Below are 19,045 nucleotides of genomic sequence, written 5' to 3'. Positions count from 1 at the left end.
CATGAATTTCCTTCAGCAATATATTCATCCACATTCTGCTGCACTAAGCCCAGGTGAGATGAATGGGTACCTGGCTGGAATTCATTCCTTGAAAAGTCACTGCGATGTAAAAGGCTGTAGGGCTAAAGCCAGGGTAATAATATCCAAGTCCTTTGTAAGCACATAGGAACATTATGACATAATGTGATATGCGCAATACAAGAACTACATTATTATTATTATTAACAATGTCACAGAGGGCTTTGACTTTTGAATTACAAATTTCCTAAATACAGAGGATGCAATATTCACTGGAGAGTATTCAAACTGTATATAACATAATCACTTATTTTCATCCATTTAAGATTGGACTGCTTATCAAACAAAATAGCCATTTACATCATAACAGGTAACCATGGACTGACAAATGTGGATTTACTATAAAAAAATATGATGGCACTGTGGAGGGATGAGAAACCTGTGGTTTATCTAAGTGGTTTATTTATCAACTCATCGATGCCTCTATACTAGGGTCATTAGTGCAATAAATGGTGCACAATTGTTTAAAAAATTGTTCCCAATACTTACTGTGTCACCTATTTTTTATCTGTAATCTTATTTATTAAAATAGTTTTCAATCTGCCAATCATTCTTACCAATCTCACAGTCCATTCCAGAGTATCCTGGTGGGCATGTACAGGAATAAGATGTCTGGAAATTGTTACAGGTGGCTCCATTTGCACAGGGATCTGGGGTGCATAGATCAATTGGAGTCTCACAATTGACACCAGTCCATCCTGCCATACAGACGCAGAAGTAATCTCCTGTAACAGGACTCTGGAAGCAAACTCCATCATTCTCACATGGTGAGCTTGAACAAGGTGTTAGCTCTGAAATATGAATTAAAAAAATATACTGAATGGATTTTCCCTTATCAATGGGTCTCAGGGTCAAAGAACTCAGAAAAAGAACAAAGAATCATTTTGTACAATATTTATGTCCAATTGATTTTAACTTTTGTAAGCAAACAGTGCCCCTATATATCCTGCATATGTGGTGCTCAAGACGCTCAAATATCACCCCAGTGTATAACAGGTATGTATCCATTTTCAACAATATCAGTATCTTGGAATGGCCACTTTCCAATACAAATTTGCAACTTGGTGGATAGTGGGAAGTTCAGGTTAACATCTTTCCAAAGGAAGTTAGTGCTATAGTGTATTTCAAATACAAAATCATTGTTCAAAGTCTGGGGTATTGTCCACAAGAAAACTACTCAAACGCTATACATTATTAAAGTGTGACCCCTAAGTATGTTACCTACCCATTTCGCAGTTTACACCAGAGAATCCCATTGGGCAGATACACTGATAAGAACCAACCAAGTCCTGACAGGTAGCACCATTCAGACAAGGATTGCTACCACACTCAAGAATGTCTGAAAAAAGAATAGAAAAATTTTGATTAATCAAGTAAAATATACTACCATATACTAAACTTCCACATTGACTTGATGTTTCTCTCAGCTGTGTATTACCAGTATTATACTTTTCTTTCATTCCTTTTTGCCATGCTTTCTATTACCCCCCCCCTCCTTACCATCTCTTCCCCCTCTACCCTTCTCCCCCTGTTCATGTTTATTCCACATTTTAATAACCACAAAATATTCACACATGGTTGTTTTTAACATACCAATTGAGCAGTTTGGTCCAGTCCAGCCCAAAGAGCAAATGCAGACATAGCCTTCTAACTGGTCAACGCAGGTAGCATTGTTTTGACAACCGTTCATTACACAATCATCAATATCTGTAAAAAGAAAAAAAAAGACATTAAGGGTTTCAATTTTACACCAAATGATCTTTCACAGAAATCTGCATTTCATCTCACATATTAAACAACTTAAATTTTAGAGTACCTTTAATTCCACAAATTCTTATCATGGATGGTTTAAATTATTTGTACCAATACACAATTTTCTCTATATATCAACTCTTTGGAAGATCCATTTCCAGTGATATGGAATGATACTTGTAAAAGGAATGTTCGATTTACCCAAATTGTCTCATAACTGGTCTATGATTTTGCTTTTTTAATATGTATTGAAGGCTCACTATTATCAAAATGCTTTTCCAATGCCAACTCCAAATTATCTGTTCTATCAATAGCTTAGAACATGAGTAAATAATCAGAGAAAACAAGTTCTTCACTTTTCAAATGAAAATCTATTATGGAAATTAATTGAACAATCTTACCAGTTTCACAATTGGCCCCTTCAAATCCTGGAGGACAAGTGCATTCATAGCCATCCAATCCCTCCACACAGGTAGCTCCATTCTGACAAGGATCACTGGAACACTCCAATATATCTAGGCAGAAGACCACAGTTAACAAAATGAAGCAGAACTAAACTTAATCTGACATAAACATAAACACACCTTCTGATTTGCTCTAAATTACTTATAAATGCAGTAGCTTTTAATCAGTAATTAAGAAATTAGACATTGATTATAAGATGGTAATTATAAGGATTGCAGATTCCACTCTCATCTATTTCACTTTTAGATCCCTAAATCTGCTTGTGCTAAAGTAGAAGAAAAAAATCAAATATTTACAAACATGAATATCTCTCTCTCTCTCTGTATGTTACAATGAGAAAATAATTCCTGCATTACATGATTCGCTATAGTGATCATGTGACCTAAGACATGTGCAAAACAATCATTCATACTTGATTACCCTTATGTCTCTGTTTCATGAACTACGTGTGTAGATCCATAAACTTTTAAAGTTATTTACATGCCATAAAGCAACCATATTTTTTTATTTGCAATACAATAATTATAATTGAATTATTATTGTGCCTATTCAATACCTGATTCACAATTAACTCCAGTCCATCCCGGTGCGCATTGGCATTGATACTCATTGGTGAGATCCAAACAGGTTGCACCATTCTGACAAGGATTGCTTGCACACTCGGTAATATCTATTGGAAAGTATTGTCAATAAGAATTTCATTCATTACTAGTATGAATATTGAAACAAGAGAAAATTCAAGAAATTGTAAAAAAGAGGAATTTTCTTTTTTGTCAGACATAGCTTGTTTATTGGTGAAAATTGTTTTTAAAATCATATTACGGACACAAACATCATACCTTTTTATCTACTTCTTTGTTTAAATAGCAAAGATATTCTACTGCAAAACACAAGTTGCAAGAAAAGTTGAAAATTAAATTCCAGAAATTCTTGTTTATTGATTATCAAAAAGAATATAAATCTTACCAAATTCACAATGAACCCCAGTCCATCCTTCATCACAGGTACACTGATAGCCAGCAATGAGTTCAATACAGGTGGCATTGTTCATACATGGGTTACCACTGCATTCTAGGATTTCTGGATGGGACAGCATGAGAGATTAAATATACTGCTTCAATTGAAGTGACACTGCACATTAAACAATTTTCAAAATCACCTAATTTATAACATAGCTACAAGAAACTTATTCAAGAATGCTTTTGTTCATGATTAACCAATAAGTTTCAGGTTATGATACAATGTAGGAACATCAATAGTTCAGTTTAAAAGATCAATACCAAACAAAAGAAGCATGCTTCATGAACAAATATTTCGAAAATCTTATATTCCCCCACCCACAAAAATACATGTAGTAAAGCAGAGAAATGTCATCTTGAGCAATTTTTCCTTACCGGTTGCACAATTGGTTCCATTCCATCCTGGTGCACAAATACACTCAAAGCTGTTGATTAGATCTTGACAGGTTGCACCATTGATACACGGGTTACTAGCACATTCTGGAATATCTGTTATAAAACAAAAGATACAAACATATATAAATATAATGATATAGAACTCAGATAAAAACTGTATGTTTTCAGAGGATGAAGTATTTTGATATAAGTGATGAAAATTATTGTTTTAAAAGTCTTTCTTCATCAAATCACTATACATGATAAAAATGGTGACTTGTAATTTTTTTCAAAACCAATCAAAATTTGAATAAACAGCCATTTCAATATGATAAATACTTCCAGCCGCCTATATGATAGGAAGTTCTTGCAATAATTTATGTCTGTTTTATAGTATATGGCAGGTTGTAATTTTCTTAAATCCTCATGGCTGGAGCATTTCATGAAATGAAAAAAGAATGGAAAAAATGGTTGTTGAATGTGAAAAAGGTGATTTATTTATTTATTGAACTGCCCAAATGTATATTGAAGGAAAAGGCATTAAGGTTTCTCAAAATGGAAAAGGTTTAATGGAAGGAAGAAATATTTGGTACTAGTATTACCATGGTTCGAAAGTAATCAACTGCCAGAGAAAAATTGAACCCCAGTGAACTTACCGGTATCACAGTTAATACCAGTCCACCCTGGTGCACACTGGCATTGATAAGAACCACTCAGATCAATACAGCTTCCTCCGTTCTGACAGGGATTGCTAGAACATTCCATGATGTCTGAAAATGAATAATTTTACGTTTTATGTTATGTTATTTCCAATATTAATATTTATACAAAACAATTTTCTCATTTAAGATATACATAGCAATAATACATGACATGAATTCTACATTAGTACTTTAATAATAACAATATATTTTATAGATCTTTAATGACAGGTCGGCATCTGTGTGCTTGGTTATACATGTACATAGTTGCAACTATTCAAATACCCATCAGGAAAGGTCTGCTTATCAGAGCTAATAGTATTTAATGTCATTTCCCCCTGCAGGGGCCATTTCATAAAGCTGTTCGTAAGTTAAGAGCCATTATAAGAACGACTGGTGAACCTTTCTTACGCACTAAACCATCGCTTTATGAAACACCCACCAGGTACATGTAGCTATATACTATTAAGTGAGAATGACAAATGTAGATTCTTTTCTTCCCAATTGGCGATGGTGCACATTTTAAATATGATATAGTTTGGTACCTGTTTCACAGAATTCTCCAGTCCATCCTGCTGGGCATGAACAGCTGAACCCATTGATTTCATCCACACACGTTGCTCCATTCATACAGGTATGGTTCATGCATTCATCAATGTCTGTAAAAAAATATTTGTATCATGAGATTCTAAGGATATCATCAATAATATGACCAAATTCATTCCTACACAAAGAGATAAGTAATCTGAATGTTTGTGAATTTTCATACTCCTGTATCAACCTCTGTAGTTAATATTTGACCAAGCTGATGTCTGGTTTATTTTATGCAATGGGCTAACTCATGCGCTAAGAATTAAGACTAGAGTTTAAATTGAACCTGACTTTAGAATGCAGGCCATTAACTTTGCATTCATTAACCAATTGATTATGTGAGCTGGGTGGTTTCTCTATGGCTTAGGACTGTTCAGTGGTTAAAGGATTTGCACAGTGAAATTCAATCCTTCTCACCAACTGTGCAGTCCATTCTCGAGTATCCTGGTGGGCATGTACAGGAATATGATATTTGGAAATTATTACAGGTGGCTCCATTTTGACAAGGATCTGGTGTGTACTGGTCAATTGGGATCTCACAGTTCACACCAGTCCAATGAGCCATGCACATACAGAGGTATCTAAATGGCATTGAAGCCATTGATGCAAGCGCCCCCATTCTCACATGGAGAGCTGAAGCAGGGGGGCTCTAGAAACATGATTAAACACACAAAAATATCTATCCACAGGACAAGGCCACTGATTTTTTCTTTTTGGGACACATCTTCTATCTTTTCAAATACTAATTCCTGCATTAAATCCTTTTCAATCAAGCTAAGTGCATATATTATTCTTATTTAAAGAAATGTGATTAGGGTTTCAGATTGCATTAGTGGCAATATACTCTTCTGACACTAAAATTGCAGTACGATCATTCTAACTAAAACATACCAATATCATGATTGTTGTCCTTTTATGTTAACAGACACATTATAACTTTAAAGGTCAAGTCCACCTCAGAAAAATATTGATTTGAATCAAAAGAGAAAAATCCAACAAGCATAACATTGAAATTTTCATCAAAATCGGATGTAAAATAAGTTATGACATTTCAAAGTTTCGCTTATTTTTTACAAAATAGTTATATGAACGAGCCAGTTACATCCAAATGAGAGAGTTGATGATGTCACTCACTCACTATTTCTTTTGTTTTTTATTGTTTGAATTAAACAATATTTCAATTTTTACGAATTTGACGATTAGGACCTCCTTGCCTGAAGCACAAAATGTTAAAATAATGGAATTCCACATGTTCAGGGAGGAATGAAACTTCATTTCACGTGACAATGACGAGAAAATCAAAATATTTCATATTTCAAACAATAAAAAACAAAAGAAATAGTGAGTGAATGACATCATCGACTCTCTCATTTGGATGTAGCTGGCTCGTTCATATAACTGATTTTGTGAAATGAAGCGAAATTTGGAAATGTCATAACTTTCTATTTTACATTCAAATTTGATGAAATTTTCAGTGTTATGCTTGTTGAATTTTTCTCTTTTTATTCAAATCAAGTTTTTGTTGGGGTGGACTTGTCCTTTAATATCTACCTATTTCACAGTTTACACCAGAGAATCCCATTGGGCAGATACACTGATAAGAACCAATCAAGTCCTGACAGGTAGCACCATTCAGACAAGGATTGCTATCACACTCAAGAATTTCTGAAAAAATAATATATCAAGGGTATGAACAGAGATAAAAATGAAAATTTGATACAATGACCAGGCACAGAATCAATTAATTTATTATTCATAGAATTATTAAACAGAGAAATTTTGTGTCAGTATATTCAATTAAATGCTAGGGACAGCAGCATAAATTGTTGCAGGTATATAGGTATATGGATTTCACTTTAATTGCTTTTAATTGCAATCTTTTCTGGCTTACCGAGTACTGACAACATCAAATAAACACGATTACAAAGCAATGTAAAATTGCCTAAAATCCTTCAAGGAGCGAGTGTTCACATACATGTACGACCACCAATGCCATACTTACTGCACATTGGAGTTCAAACATTCAATGAACAGACATTTAGACACATGAACGAGACAAATGATTTAACCTGAAAAGGACTGGGGGCATTCATGTACCTTCCCACAAATCTTAAGCTTTCTGTCAATGAACAGGGATGTCAGTTCAAAGTCTGGTGCAATTTTTCGGGTATAATTCATGATATCCGGGCATAGCATTCAATGTCTTAAGATGAGATGTCTTGCCACAAATCGCTCACCTTTTTTGTAACAATTTTCAATGGAAAACACAATGAAAAAATTGCAAAAATATATACAAAGAAATGTATTAACATCAGTTTTACTGGTATATTTTCATGACAACTTAAATTCTAGTGCATTTGCACAGACAGCAGCCAGATCAGTTGGGAATAAACCAGTCCTTTAAGGATTAATGAGATTTCACAGGCAAATCCAACAAAGTAATGTTATTGTGTTATACTGTATAATAGAAAATGATACAATATACATACTAAGGGCAATTCAATACCTGTTGTATGGGACATTTCAACAGTAATTTCTAGTCTCGAGCTGAATGCCTGAGCAATAAATTTTTCTTTGATGTCAATGATAAAGTTATAGTGGGTAGCCATGTGGAAAACTGATAATCAACAAAAATTGTTTGATTATGGGCAAAATAAAGGTGAAAATGTTATGTTGTATGGGACTCCGAAATGTCCCATATGACATGCAACATTTTCTCCTCTAGTTCACCCATGGACAACATTTTTCTGTCGGTTGTCATTTTTTTACATGACTACCCAGCAGTAATTTATTATCACAAAACAAGTTGAAGTTCCTCTTTCTTTGGACAGCAGGTTGAAAAATGTGAAAATGGCTGATTTTTATAGCATGGAATCGCCCCTAAAATGTTTATGAAAAGGAGAGATGGGGGGGGGGTAATGGGTTGAAAAAATCAGTTAGATATGGATCATAAGTTATTTCATATTAAATAATGTATGACATTACACAATACAAAACTTAACATACACTCATGCACACCAAATTAATCTGTGAAACTGCGTCATTAAAACCAGCAAAACCTTTACAATAGAGAAGATAGAACAAAAAATGAATAAAAGAAATAAGAGAATGCTTAAGTATGAAATAAAAGGCCAAAAATTTGATCTAGTGGAGCAGAATGGCACAAACAGTTGGATGAGTTTGTTCATGAAAATAAAAGTTTTGCTGGATTGAGGAGTCTTAAAAATGTTTTAGAGCATAAACCACATAATGTATATTAAACAAATCTAAGACTTAATTATTTTTCAAAGCTGAAGTACCCTTTGCAATCACTTTTCAACAAAAACTGAAGACTTCTAAAGCTATTCATTCCTTAAGCTTTAAATTCCCACTTTTTTAATTATAATAATTAAAAAAGATCATATAAATGTAGAGAAGACCTAACAAGGTATTGGCTGAGTGATTGGATGCATATACAAATATTTCTGATAAATCATTTCAATGACAGGGTCATAGTGTTTGACAGCCTTAATCATTTTACATTCCAAAAGGCTTTCATTAGTTACAATAGTCCAATGGATTTCACACATACAAAACTATATCTTACATGCATTGTTAAAAAGTAATAAAATATATAAGTTTCATTCTCATTCTGTAAGTGGGTAAAGGAAAGCAAACGTGTGATCAACATGCAAAGACGCAGTGGAAATTCCATGTAACAGGTTTATACAAGTACATCCACCGCTTCCATCTAAATCACAACAGAAAAAGTTACAGAAGTTATTGTTAAAAGTAGTCAACTATCTAAGTTTCATTCTGTAAGTGGGTAAAGAACATCAAACCTGTGATCAACTTGCAATATGCCGTGGACATATCATGTAATGGGTTTATACAAGTATATCCACAACTTGCATTGAAATCACAACAGACAAGGTTACGAAAGTTGTTTGGGAACTGAAGATATCCACAATGCAACCAAATTAGTCTGTCAATAACAGCGAGAATTGTGTGGTAAGTCAACACATGAATAAACAATGAAGTACCTTGCTCACACAGCAGTCCTTCCCATCCAAGGTCACACTGGCATTCAAATCCATTAATCAGATCCAAACAGGTAGCGTTGTTCTGGCAAGGTCCACTGGAACACTCCTCAACTTCCATTTCACAATCAACTCCATCCCAACCAGCTACACATTGGCAGGAATATCCATTTACCTGGTCTGTACAGTTAGCCCCATTCTGGCAGGGACTACTGGAACACTCATTGATTTCTAACTCACAGTTTGTACCATTGTAACCTGGTGAGCACTCACAGGAGTAGGAATCAATTAAATCAATGCAACTAGCCCCATTCTGGCAAGGGCTGCTGAGGCATTCCAGAATCTCTTCTTCACATAATGTTCCATTATATCCAGACAGACACCGACATTCAAAACCATTGACAAGATCTGTGCAATTTGCACCATTTTGACAAGGAATACTTAAGCACTCGGAAATATCAACCTCGCAGAAAGTTCCTGTAAATCCAGAAGCACAGACACACAAGAAACCATTGACAAGGTCTAAACAATTAGCACCATTTTGACAAGGATTGCCAGCACATTCCATTATATCTGTCTCACAATGAGTTCCATTATATCCAGGTTGGCATGTACATTCATATTCATTGATACGATCTGTACAATTAGCCCCATTCTGGCAAGGATTGCTGGAACATTCTAGAATATCTTCCTCACAGTTGATACCTGTAAAGCCGGCTAAGCAGTCACAAATGTATCCATCAACAAAGTCTGTACAGTTGGCTCCATTTTTACATGGGTCACTGCTACACTCATCAAGTTCGACCTCGCAGTTTGTACCATTAAACCCTGATGGACATTCACAAAGGTAACCATTAATGGCATCAGTACAGTTGGCCCCATTCTGACATGGGCTGCTTGTGCATTCTTGAACATCAGTTTCGCAATGTTCTCCTTCATATCCTGGTGCACAGATGCAAATGTAGCCATTGATCAAGTCCATACAGTTTGCACCATTTTGACAAGGATCCTCTGAACAATCTTGTATGTTGTTCTCACAGTTAGCGCCATTGAAACCAGGTTGACAGATACACTCATAGCCGTTGATTAACTCTGTACAATTGGCCTCATTTTGGCAAGGATTGCTGAAACACTCCTGGGTCTCAGTGTCACAATGTTCTCCTTCATAGCCTGGTGCACAGATGCACATATACCCATTGCTTAAATCCATGCAATTCGCTCCATTTAGACAAGGGTTACCAGCACATTCTTTGATATTTGTTTCACAGTATGTGCCATTAAATCCTAGAAGGCAGATACATTCATACGAATCAATACCCTCTATACACATTGCTCCATTTAGACAAGGATTGCTATTGCATTCAAGAACATCTACAGAGGAAAAAAAGGGGTTGAGAAATGGACGAGGAATTAAACAGGTCATATTTTAAAATTAGTTTGGAAGGATGAACTATCGAAAGTAAACTGAATTGCACATTAACCTAATTTTAGACCAAAAATTCATTTTCAGACGAGAAAAGGCAACACAACCATCCAAAGAAACCAGAAATGACAATGAATATATGAAATAAACGAAATATAATTTGATATTGAAATTCAAAAATGTGTAAAAAATCAGAAACCAGAACGTGAATTAATAAAATACAGGATAGATATTTGATACTGGAAAAAAATGGTAAACAAATCTTAAGTACAATATCAGGTCCAAAATATTTACTTGATGTACATAAATACATAAAATGTGAAATAGATACATAAAGAAAATTCTATTTGCAATAGAAGGATACATATGTATATGGCAAGGAATGTACAATTATTATATGTCCTGTTTTACTACAGGCACATCACAAGTGTCAATACATCTCTTTGACTAAGATCTTACCTGTGTCACATGTGGGTCCAGTCCATCCAGAAGAACAGTTGCACTGAAAGCCATCTAATCCATCAATACAAGTAGCATTGTTCTGGCAAGGATGACTAGCACATTCTCCTAAAGCGGTTCCTCCGCAGTGTGTACCGTTGAAACCCGGTGGACACACACAGGTATATCCATTTATTTCTTCTGTACAGTTGGCTCCATTCTGGCAAGGGTTGCTAGCACATTCAAGGATATCAATCTCACAGTGATCTCCTTCATATCCTGGAGGACATACACAGATATAGCCATTGACCAAATCCATACAGTTTGCACCATTTAGGCATGGATCTCCAGCACAATCCTGTATGTTGTTCTCACAGTTAAAACCATTGAAACCAGGTCGGCAGATACACTCATAGCCGTTGATCAACTCTGTACAGTTGGCCTCATTTTGGCATGGATCGCTGGAACACTCCTGGGTCTCAGTCTCGCAATGTTCTCCTTCATAGCCTGGTGCACAGATGCACATGTAGCCATTGATCAAGTCCATACAGTTTGCACCATTTAGACACGGATCCCCAGCACAGTCCTGTATGTTGCTCTCACAGTTAACGCCATTGAAACCCGGTCGACAGATACACTCATAGCCGTTGACCAACTCTGTACAGTTGGCAGCATTTTGGCAAGGATTGCTGGAACATTCTAGAATATCTTCCTCACAGTTGATACCTGTAAATCCAGCTAAGCAATCACAAATATATCCATCATCAAGGTCTGTACAGTTGGCTCCATTTTTACATGGGTCACTGCTACACTCATCAAGTTCAATCTCGCAGTTTGTTCCATTAAACCCTGATGGACATTCACAAAGATAACCATTAATGGCATCAGTACAGTTGGCTCCATTTTGACAAGGGTTGCTAGCACACTCTTGGATCTGATTCTCACAATTATCCCCCTCATAGCCTGGTGCACAGATGCACATGTAGCCATTGATCAAGTCCATACAATTTGCACCATTTAGACACGGATCCCCAGCACAGTCCTGTATATTGCTCTCGCAGTTAATGCCATTGAAACCAGGTCGACAGATACACTCATAGCCGTTGATCAACTCTGTACAGTTGGCATCATTTTGGCAAGGATTACTGAGACACTCAAAGATTTCTTCTTCACAGAAAGTGCCATTGAAACCCAGCGGACACATACAGATATATCCATTTATTCCCTCCGTACAGTTGGCTCCATTCTGGCAAGGGTTGCTAGCACATTCTGTGATCTCTATCTCACAGTGTTCTCCTTCGAATCCGGGAGCACATACACACATATAGCCATTGTTCAAATCCATACAGTTTGCACCGTTCAGACATGGGTTACCTGAACACTCTTGAATTTCAGTCTCACAAAATGTTCCATTGTATCCCGGAGCACAGAGGCAATCGTAGCCATTCAGAAGTTCAGAACAATTAGCACCATTTTGACATGGATTACTTGAGCATTCCAGAATATCTTCCTCACAGTTTACCCCTGTAAATCCTACCGGACAATTGCAAACATACCCATCTATAAAGTCAGTACAGTTGGCCCCGTTTGTACACGGATTACTGCTACATTCATTGATTTCATCCTCACAGGTAATTCCATTGAAACCTGATGGGCAGATACATATGTATCCGTTGATCTCTTCTGTACAGTTGGCACCATTCTGACATGGATTGCTGGCACATTCCTGAATCTCATTTTCACAGTTTTCCCCTCGATATCCTGGTGCACAGATACAAATGTAGCCATTGATCAAGTCCATACAGTTTGCACCATTTAGACAAGGATCCTCTGAACAATCTTGTATGTTATTCTCGCAGTTGATTCCATTGAAACCAGGTCGACAGAGACACTCATAGCCATTGATTAGCTCTGAACAGGTGGCCTCATTTTGACATGGATTGCTGGAACACTCCAATGTTTCGTTTTCACACAAAGTGCCATTGAAACCTGAGGGGCAATCACAAAAGAAACCATTGATACCTTCTGTACAGTTGGCTCCATTTTGGCATGGGTTGCTGGCACATTGTTGGAATCCAGTCTCGCAATGTTCTCCGGTAAATCCTGGCGCACATATGCAGAGATAACCATCAATCAGGTCCATACAGTTTGCTCCATTCAAACACGGATTTCCTGAACATTCTTGAATTTCATTCTCACAGAATGTGCCGTTGAATCCTGGTTGGCAAAGGCACTCAAAGCCGTCAGCTCGTTCTGTGCAGTTTGCTCCATTTAGGCAAGGGTTAGGGGTACATTCCACGATTTCCTCCTCACAGTTTGTACCAAAATATCCAGCAGCACAAACACACAAGTAACCATTCACAAGGTCCATGCAATTAGCATTGTTCAAGCATGGAACACTGGAACATGCCAGGATACTGCTTTCACAATTCGCTCCTTCAAATCTTGGTGGACAAACGCAACTGTAGCCATTTTGCATCTCCGTACAGTTAGCACCATTCAAGCACGGATCACTTGAACATTCTTGAATATCTGCAGACAAAAAAGATAATAAGTGTTCATTTAATATGAAATTCAACAGTCATCAATCGCAAATTTGTCCACATATGCTAATAAAATATGTATCACAGCTATTGAAAAACCGAAGCTCAAATTTTCCTATTGGATCATATCAGCATCTTCCTTTACAATACTTGTGAAAAAAGAGAAATCCTACCTATTTGACAGGTAGGCCCAGTCCATCCTGGTGAGCAGATACACTGATAGCTTCCAATATCATCTACACAGGTAGCATTGTTCTGACAAGGGTTGCTGCTACATTCCTCTATGTTTGTCTCACAGTTGGTTCCATTCCATCCAGGACCACAGATACAAGAATACCCTCCCATCAGATCTACACATGTAGCATTGTTCAAGCATGGATCATTCATGCAATCTGTCAATTCTGGAAAGTCAATTAAGTAAGGAAAAGTATGTCAATAAACACACAGACATGTAAAGTAGAATACTGATGGATGAATCAATACCACAATATGGATGAATATAAAGAAAGATAATGATTAGATGTAGTGTTCAATTTTGTTGGAATCTAAAATCAAGTAAGGTTATGTCTTGCACTTACACACATGTCATCCTTGATAATTGATCTTGAGATTAAATGTAGTTTTCAATAAAATATATCCAGAGTTAAAAACCAAAACAAAAAAATATATATTAAACAAATGTTAAATCACATGAAATTACACAAGTTTGGAAAGCAATGATAATAAATATACTCAGACTAATGAAATAATGAGAACAGGTAACAAAACGAAGCAAAAATAAAATATACAAGTTATCATAAATATCTGGAGAAAAGAAATATCATTCTACAAAATGCAAACAATTAAATCATTTAAAGCAATATAATGGCATACCTGTCATATGTGAAATACAGCTACAATGACAACATTCAATTAGAAGAACATATTATATAAAATCATCCATTTCAATGGTAATTACAAAATATTCAATACAACATTTCAAATTCAATTGATATTAACATAAGTATGCATAGAATCCTAATACATTAGCTATACCATGACACAAAATCCCTACCAAATTCACAACTTTCCCCTGTCCATCCAGGGGCACATATGCAGAGATATCCAAGAGTAAGTTCAAGGCACATAGCATCATTTTGGCATGGATTGCTATTGCACACTAGAAGTTCAAGTTCACAGTTGGTCCCATTGAAACCCTCCGGGCAAGCACAAATATAAGAATCGATTAAGTCTGTGCAGGTTGCTCCATTTTGACAAGGACTGCTGGCACACTCCATGATCTCCAACTCACAGTGAGTGCCATTCCATCCTGGAGTGCAAATGCACTGGTATGCATTGATCATGTCTAAACAATCAGCTCCATTTTGACAAGGGTTGCTGCTGCATTCCAGGATTTCAGATCCACAGTTGACTCCTTCCCAGCCTGGTAAACACTGGCATTTGTAACTACCAATGAGATCAATGCAGACTGCACCATTCTGACATGGCATGCTCGCACACTCTTCAATATCAATCTCACATAAGGTACCTGTCCAACCTGGTGAACATAGACAGTCAAAGCCCCCTATGAGGTCTACACAGGTTCCATTATTTTGACAGGGGTTACTGGAACATTCTTCAATCTCATCTTCACAGTGCACTCCTGTAAATCCCTCAGGACATTGACAGTCATATCCATTAATGTCTTCCAGACAAGTAGCACCATTTAGACAAGGATCGCTTGCACATTCTGCGATGTCTATCTCACAGTGTGTTCCATTCCATCCTGGAGGACACTGGCATTCATAAGAATTCAGGAGGTCAATACAGGTTGCATCATTTTGACATGGGTTGCTGGCACATTCTAAGATGTCATTCTCACAATGTAGACCCTGCCATCCAGTACTACAAAGACATACATATCCAGCTACCAGATCAAAGCAGGTTGCACCATTCATGCATGGAGTACCAGCACATTCAATGATTTCTGAAAATAACACCAAGCAAAAAGAATTAATACCTTTTCATTATTGCGAGTGCCTTTCAGCATTTAAACATTATCAGATCAAAATATTAATTATTTCTTAAAAGTACACAAGTTATTCCAACATAAAAGGGTAAAGAAGTTCTGTCTCAAGCAATACAGCCGGAACACAAAACCACCCTTAAAATAGCAAAAAAATGTTCACAGGTTTGGTTTGCTTAGGAAAGAAGAATATACTCCTTTCATATTTAAATTTCCAAAGGTATGCATCTGTAAAAATCTTCAAGAGAGATTAATAAAGTAGAAAACAGAACTTTGCCTTGTTTAATAACCTCTAGAATTTCATTACTTAACTAATCATTAAATGAAAAGTATACTACCTTCCTCACAAAGTCTTCCTTTGTATCCAAAATCACAATCGCACTGAAATCCATTCTCCAAGTCAGAACATGTAGCACCATTTTGGCAGGGAGTACTTGCACATTCAGCAATATCTAAATCAGATGAAAAAGTCACACAAGCATATCTCAAGCTTTTGTACCAATAATGTAATCCTATTGATGGTATGAATTAAAATGTGCACATTTATGCATAACATAGCAGATGGTAGCCATGCATGAAATAATCAATTCTACGTTTCTCATTTGCACACATTGTATAGAATTTCTTGAGGAGTATCAAAGGGAACAATAAAACACTGATGATAACTGACGAGTGTTAAAGTTGTCAAATCTTTACATACCTTCAGCACATGTGATTCCTTGCCATCCAGGGGCACAAATACATTCAAAACTTGCCAATCCATCCACACATGTAGCACCATTTTGACAGGGATTACGTGTGCACTCCAATATTTCTGTTCAAAGAATAATGATTGAGAATGGTTACAAGTATCTGAATACAAAAGGATTTCATATAGATCTGAAATCATTTTGAATTCTAGAAACAAATTTTGTTCATAATTATTATAAAAACTGATGATCATAAGGATAACGATATATTAATGGGATTACTTTCATATTCAGAACACATGAAAGGTTTGTCTTTTCTTTATCTCCGTCAGACCCTCATTTTTCATTATGATATCAATTTTATTATCCTTTATCAGACAAGGTAGTCAGACCATTAAAAATATTTGAAAGGATGTATGTATCAGGTACGATGTTTTTGACATGCTAGTGTAAATTAGTGGTCATAACACTTCATTGTTGATAATTACCCATCTGACATGCATCTCCCTCCCATCCAGGGGCACACTGGCAGAGGTAACCATCGAAGAAATCCAGACAGGTGGCTCCATTTTGACAAGGATTACTCACACATTCATTGAAGTCTGCAATGATGTAAATGAAGAAATTAGAACAGAGGAGTATAACTTGATAAAAAGGTAATACACCTCTTAAATAACATACAATTATTTTCTCGAGAATGAACTCAGTGCAAGCAATGCATCCATTTTTATTGAGAATTTCAAGTAAATTAATCTGTTCTTACCTTGTTCACAATTCAGTCCATCCCATCCTGTAGCACACTGGCATGCATAGCCTCCAATCAAATCAATACAAGTAGCTCCATTCTGACAAGGATCACTGGAGCATTCTTCATCTTCTAATTCACAGTGCATACCCTCCCAGCCTACAGCACAATCACATCTGTATCCTCCAATCAGATCAACACAGGTTGCTCCATTCAAACAAGGATTGCTAGAACATTCCTCTATGTTGACCTCACATAGTACACCAGTGAATCCTAGAGGGCACTGACAGGTGAATGATCCTATCTGGTCTACGCAGGTTGCATCATTTTGACATGGATTGCTGGAACATTCCTGGATATCTACCTCACAATTGGAACCATTCCAACCCGGAGCACAGATACATTCATACATGGCAATCAGGTCAACACAGGTTGCACCATTCATGCATGGATCTCCGGCACACTCAAGGATTTCTAGAGAAAAAATCGTAATCATAAAAATGAACATCACAAAACACATTTTTAGGGACAAAAACTAGTGAGCATGTACATTCGTGACCATGAATATGAACTTTTTACTCAGGTAATTCGGAATTATATTCAGTTAATAGGTACTTTGGAAAATGAATGTTATCTGTATATATTTGCTTGTGCACCTGGATTGCAGCTGATTTCTAAGTTTTCTTCAGTTAAGATCAATCAATGTTCCCGCAACTGGAAAAACGGTGCCCATAATCTACATCTGGTGTGCAGGCGAGACAATAATACAAATGCCAAAAAGGAACGATTGAAGAAAAAAAATGCAACGCAAATGCAATACATATTTATAACTAAAGCAATGATAATAAACAACACTTACCCATTTCACAGTTAGTTCCATTCCAGCCTGGGGCACATTGACATTCATATTCACCAATTAGATCAGTGCAAGTAGCACCATTCAGACAAGGATCTGAAGAACATTCTATGATCTCAGTTTCACAGTGTGTTCCTGTCCATCCAGTAGTGCATTCACATTGATATCCTGGGATCAGATCTATACAGTTTGCTCCATTAAGACAAGGGTTGCTCAGACATTCTAAGATCTCAATACCACAGAACTGTCCAACCCAACCTTCTGGACACTGGCAACTGTATCCATCTACTTCATCAATGCAGGTAGCACCATTGATGCACAGATTGTCAACACAATCATCAATATCAATCTCACAGTTGGATCCATTAAAGCCAGGTAAACATTGGCATTCATATGAATCAAATACTTCAACGCATGTTGCACCATTTTGGCATGGGTTGCTGCCACATTCATCTATATCATTCTCACATTTTAGACCATTGAAGCCAGGGTCACAAATACATTGGTATCCATTGACCATCTCCAGACACTGAGCTCCGTTTTGACAAGGGTTACTCTTACATTCAAGGACCTCTGACTCACAGTTGATTCCTTGCCACCCTGGTAAACACTGGCATTCATAACTGCCAACATTGTCTACACAGACTGCGCCATTCTGACATGGCATGCTGGCACACTCTTCAATCTCAACCTCACATAGGGTACCTATCCAACCTGGTGAACATAGACAGTCAAAGCCACCTATGAGGTCTACACAGGTTCCATTATTTTGACAAGGGTTACTGGAACATTCTTCAATCTCATCTTCACAGTGTACTCCTGTAAATCCTTCAGGACATTGACAGCCATAGCCATTGATGTCTTCCAGACAAGTAGCACCATTAAGACAAGGGTCACTGTCACATTCTGCAAAGTCTATCTCACAGTGTGTTCCATTCCATCCTGGAGGACACTGGCATTCATAAGAATTCAGGAGGTCAATACAGGTTGCATCATTTTGACATGGGTTGCTGGCACATTCTAAGATGTCATTCTCACAATGTAGACCCTGCCATCCAGTACTACAAAGACATACATATCCAGCTACCAGATCAAAGCAGGTTGCACCATTCATGCATGGAGTACCAGCACATTCAATGATTTCTGAAAGGAAATGGAAAGCATCAAAACAATCTTAATGATATTCATGTCATATCCAAAGAAATAATTAAGTAGGTCTAAATTTACATTTTGATTATAAAATGCATAGGCTCTTAGTTTGTCAAATTGCATGAGGTTATTGAACTGGAAATACAAATGTAAAACAAACTGTTACTTGTAGTGTAGCATGTATTGTTTTGAAAGGA

At 36.7% G+C, this 19,045-nt stretch overlaps 1 protein-coding gene across 28 annotated transcripts in view; it reads right to left on the bottom strand.

Moving 5' to 3' along the window:
* LOC121422500 overlaps positions 1–19,045 on the bottom strand; it is a 155,349-nt gene that overhangs the window by 47,969 nt on the left and 88,335 nt on the right. For 23 of the 28 annotated variants that reach the window (XM_041617618.1, XM_041617590.1, XM_041617592.1 and 20 more), the window contains 19 exons: positions 17,703–18,842; positions 16,862–17,317; positions 16,587–16,700; positions 16,110–16,223; positions 15,748–15,861; positions 14,459–15,370; positions 13,578–13,805; positions 10,883–13,393; positions 9,004–10,371; positions 6,533–6,646; positions 4,936–5,049; positions 4,346–4,459; positions 3,690–3,803; positions 3,262–3,375; positions 2,852–2,965; positions 2,232–2,345; positions 1,672–1,785; positions 1,304–1,417; positions 636–869 (listed from right to left, as the gene is read on the bottom strand). In XM_041617618.1, coding sequence (XP_041473552.1) covers positions 636–869; positions 1,304–1,417; positions 1,672–1,785; positions 2,232–2,345; positions 2,852–2,965; positions 3,262–3,375; positions 3,690–3,803; positions 4,346–4,459; positions 4,936–5,049; positions 6,533–6,646; positions 9,004–10,371; positions 10,883–13,393; positions 13,578–13,805; positions 14,459–15,370; positions 15,748–15,861; positions 16,110–16,223; positions 16,587–16,700; positions 16,862–17,317; positions 17,703–18,842 — 8,217 coding nt within the window. The remainder of the gene's footprint in view (positions 1–635; positions 870–1,303; positions 1,418–1,671; positions 1,786–2,231; positions 2,346–2,851; positions 2,966–3,261; positions 3,376–3,689; positions 3,804–4,345; positions 4,460–4,935; positions 5,050–6,532; positions 6,647–9,003; positions 10,372–10,882; positions 13,394–13,577; positions 13,806–14,458; positions 15,371–15,747; positions 15,862–16,109; positions 16,224–16,586; positions 16,701–16,861; positions 17,318–17,702; positions 18,843–19,045) is intronic. The other 5 variants (XM_041617606.1, XM_041617595.1, XM_041617615.1 and 2 more) reach the window with 5 other exon arrangements.

The sequence above is a fragment of the Lytechinus variegatus genome, chromosome 10 (assembly GCF_018143015.1).
Source record: "Lytechinus variegatus isolate NC3 chromosome 10, Lvar_3.0, whole genome shotgun sequence".
Taxonomy (NCBI): Eukaryota; Metazoa; Echinodermata; class Echinoidea; order Temnopleuroida; family Toxopneustidae; genus Lytechinus; species Lytechinus variegatus.
This window is presented reverse-complemented; position numbering and strand designations above follow the sequence as displayed.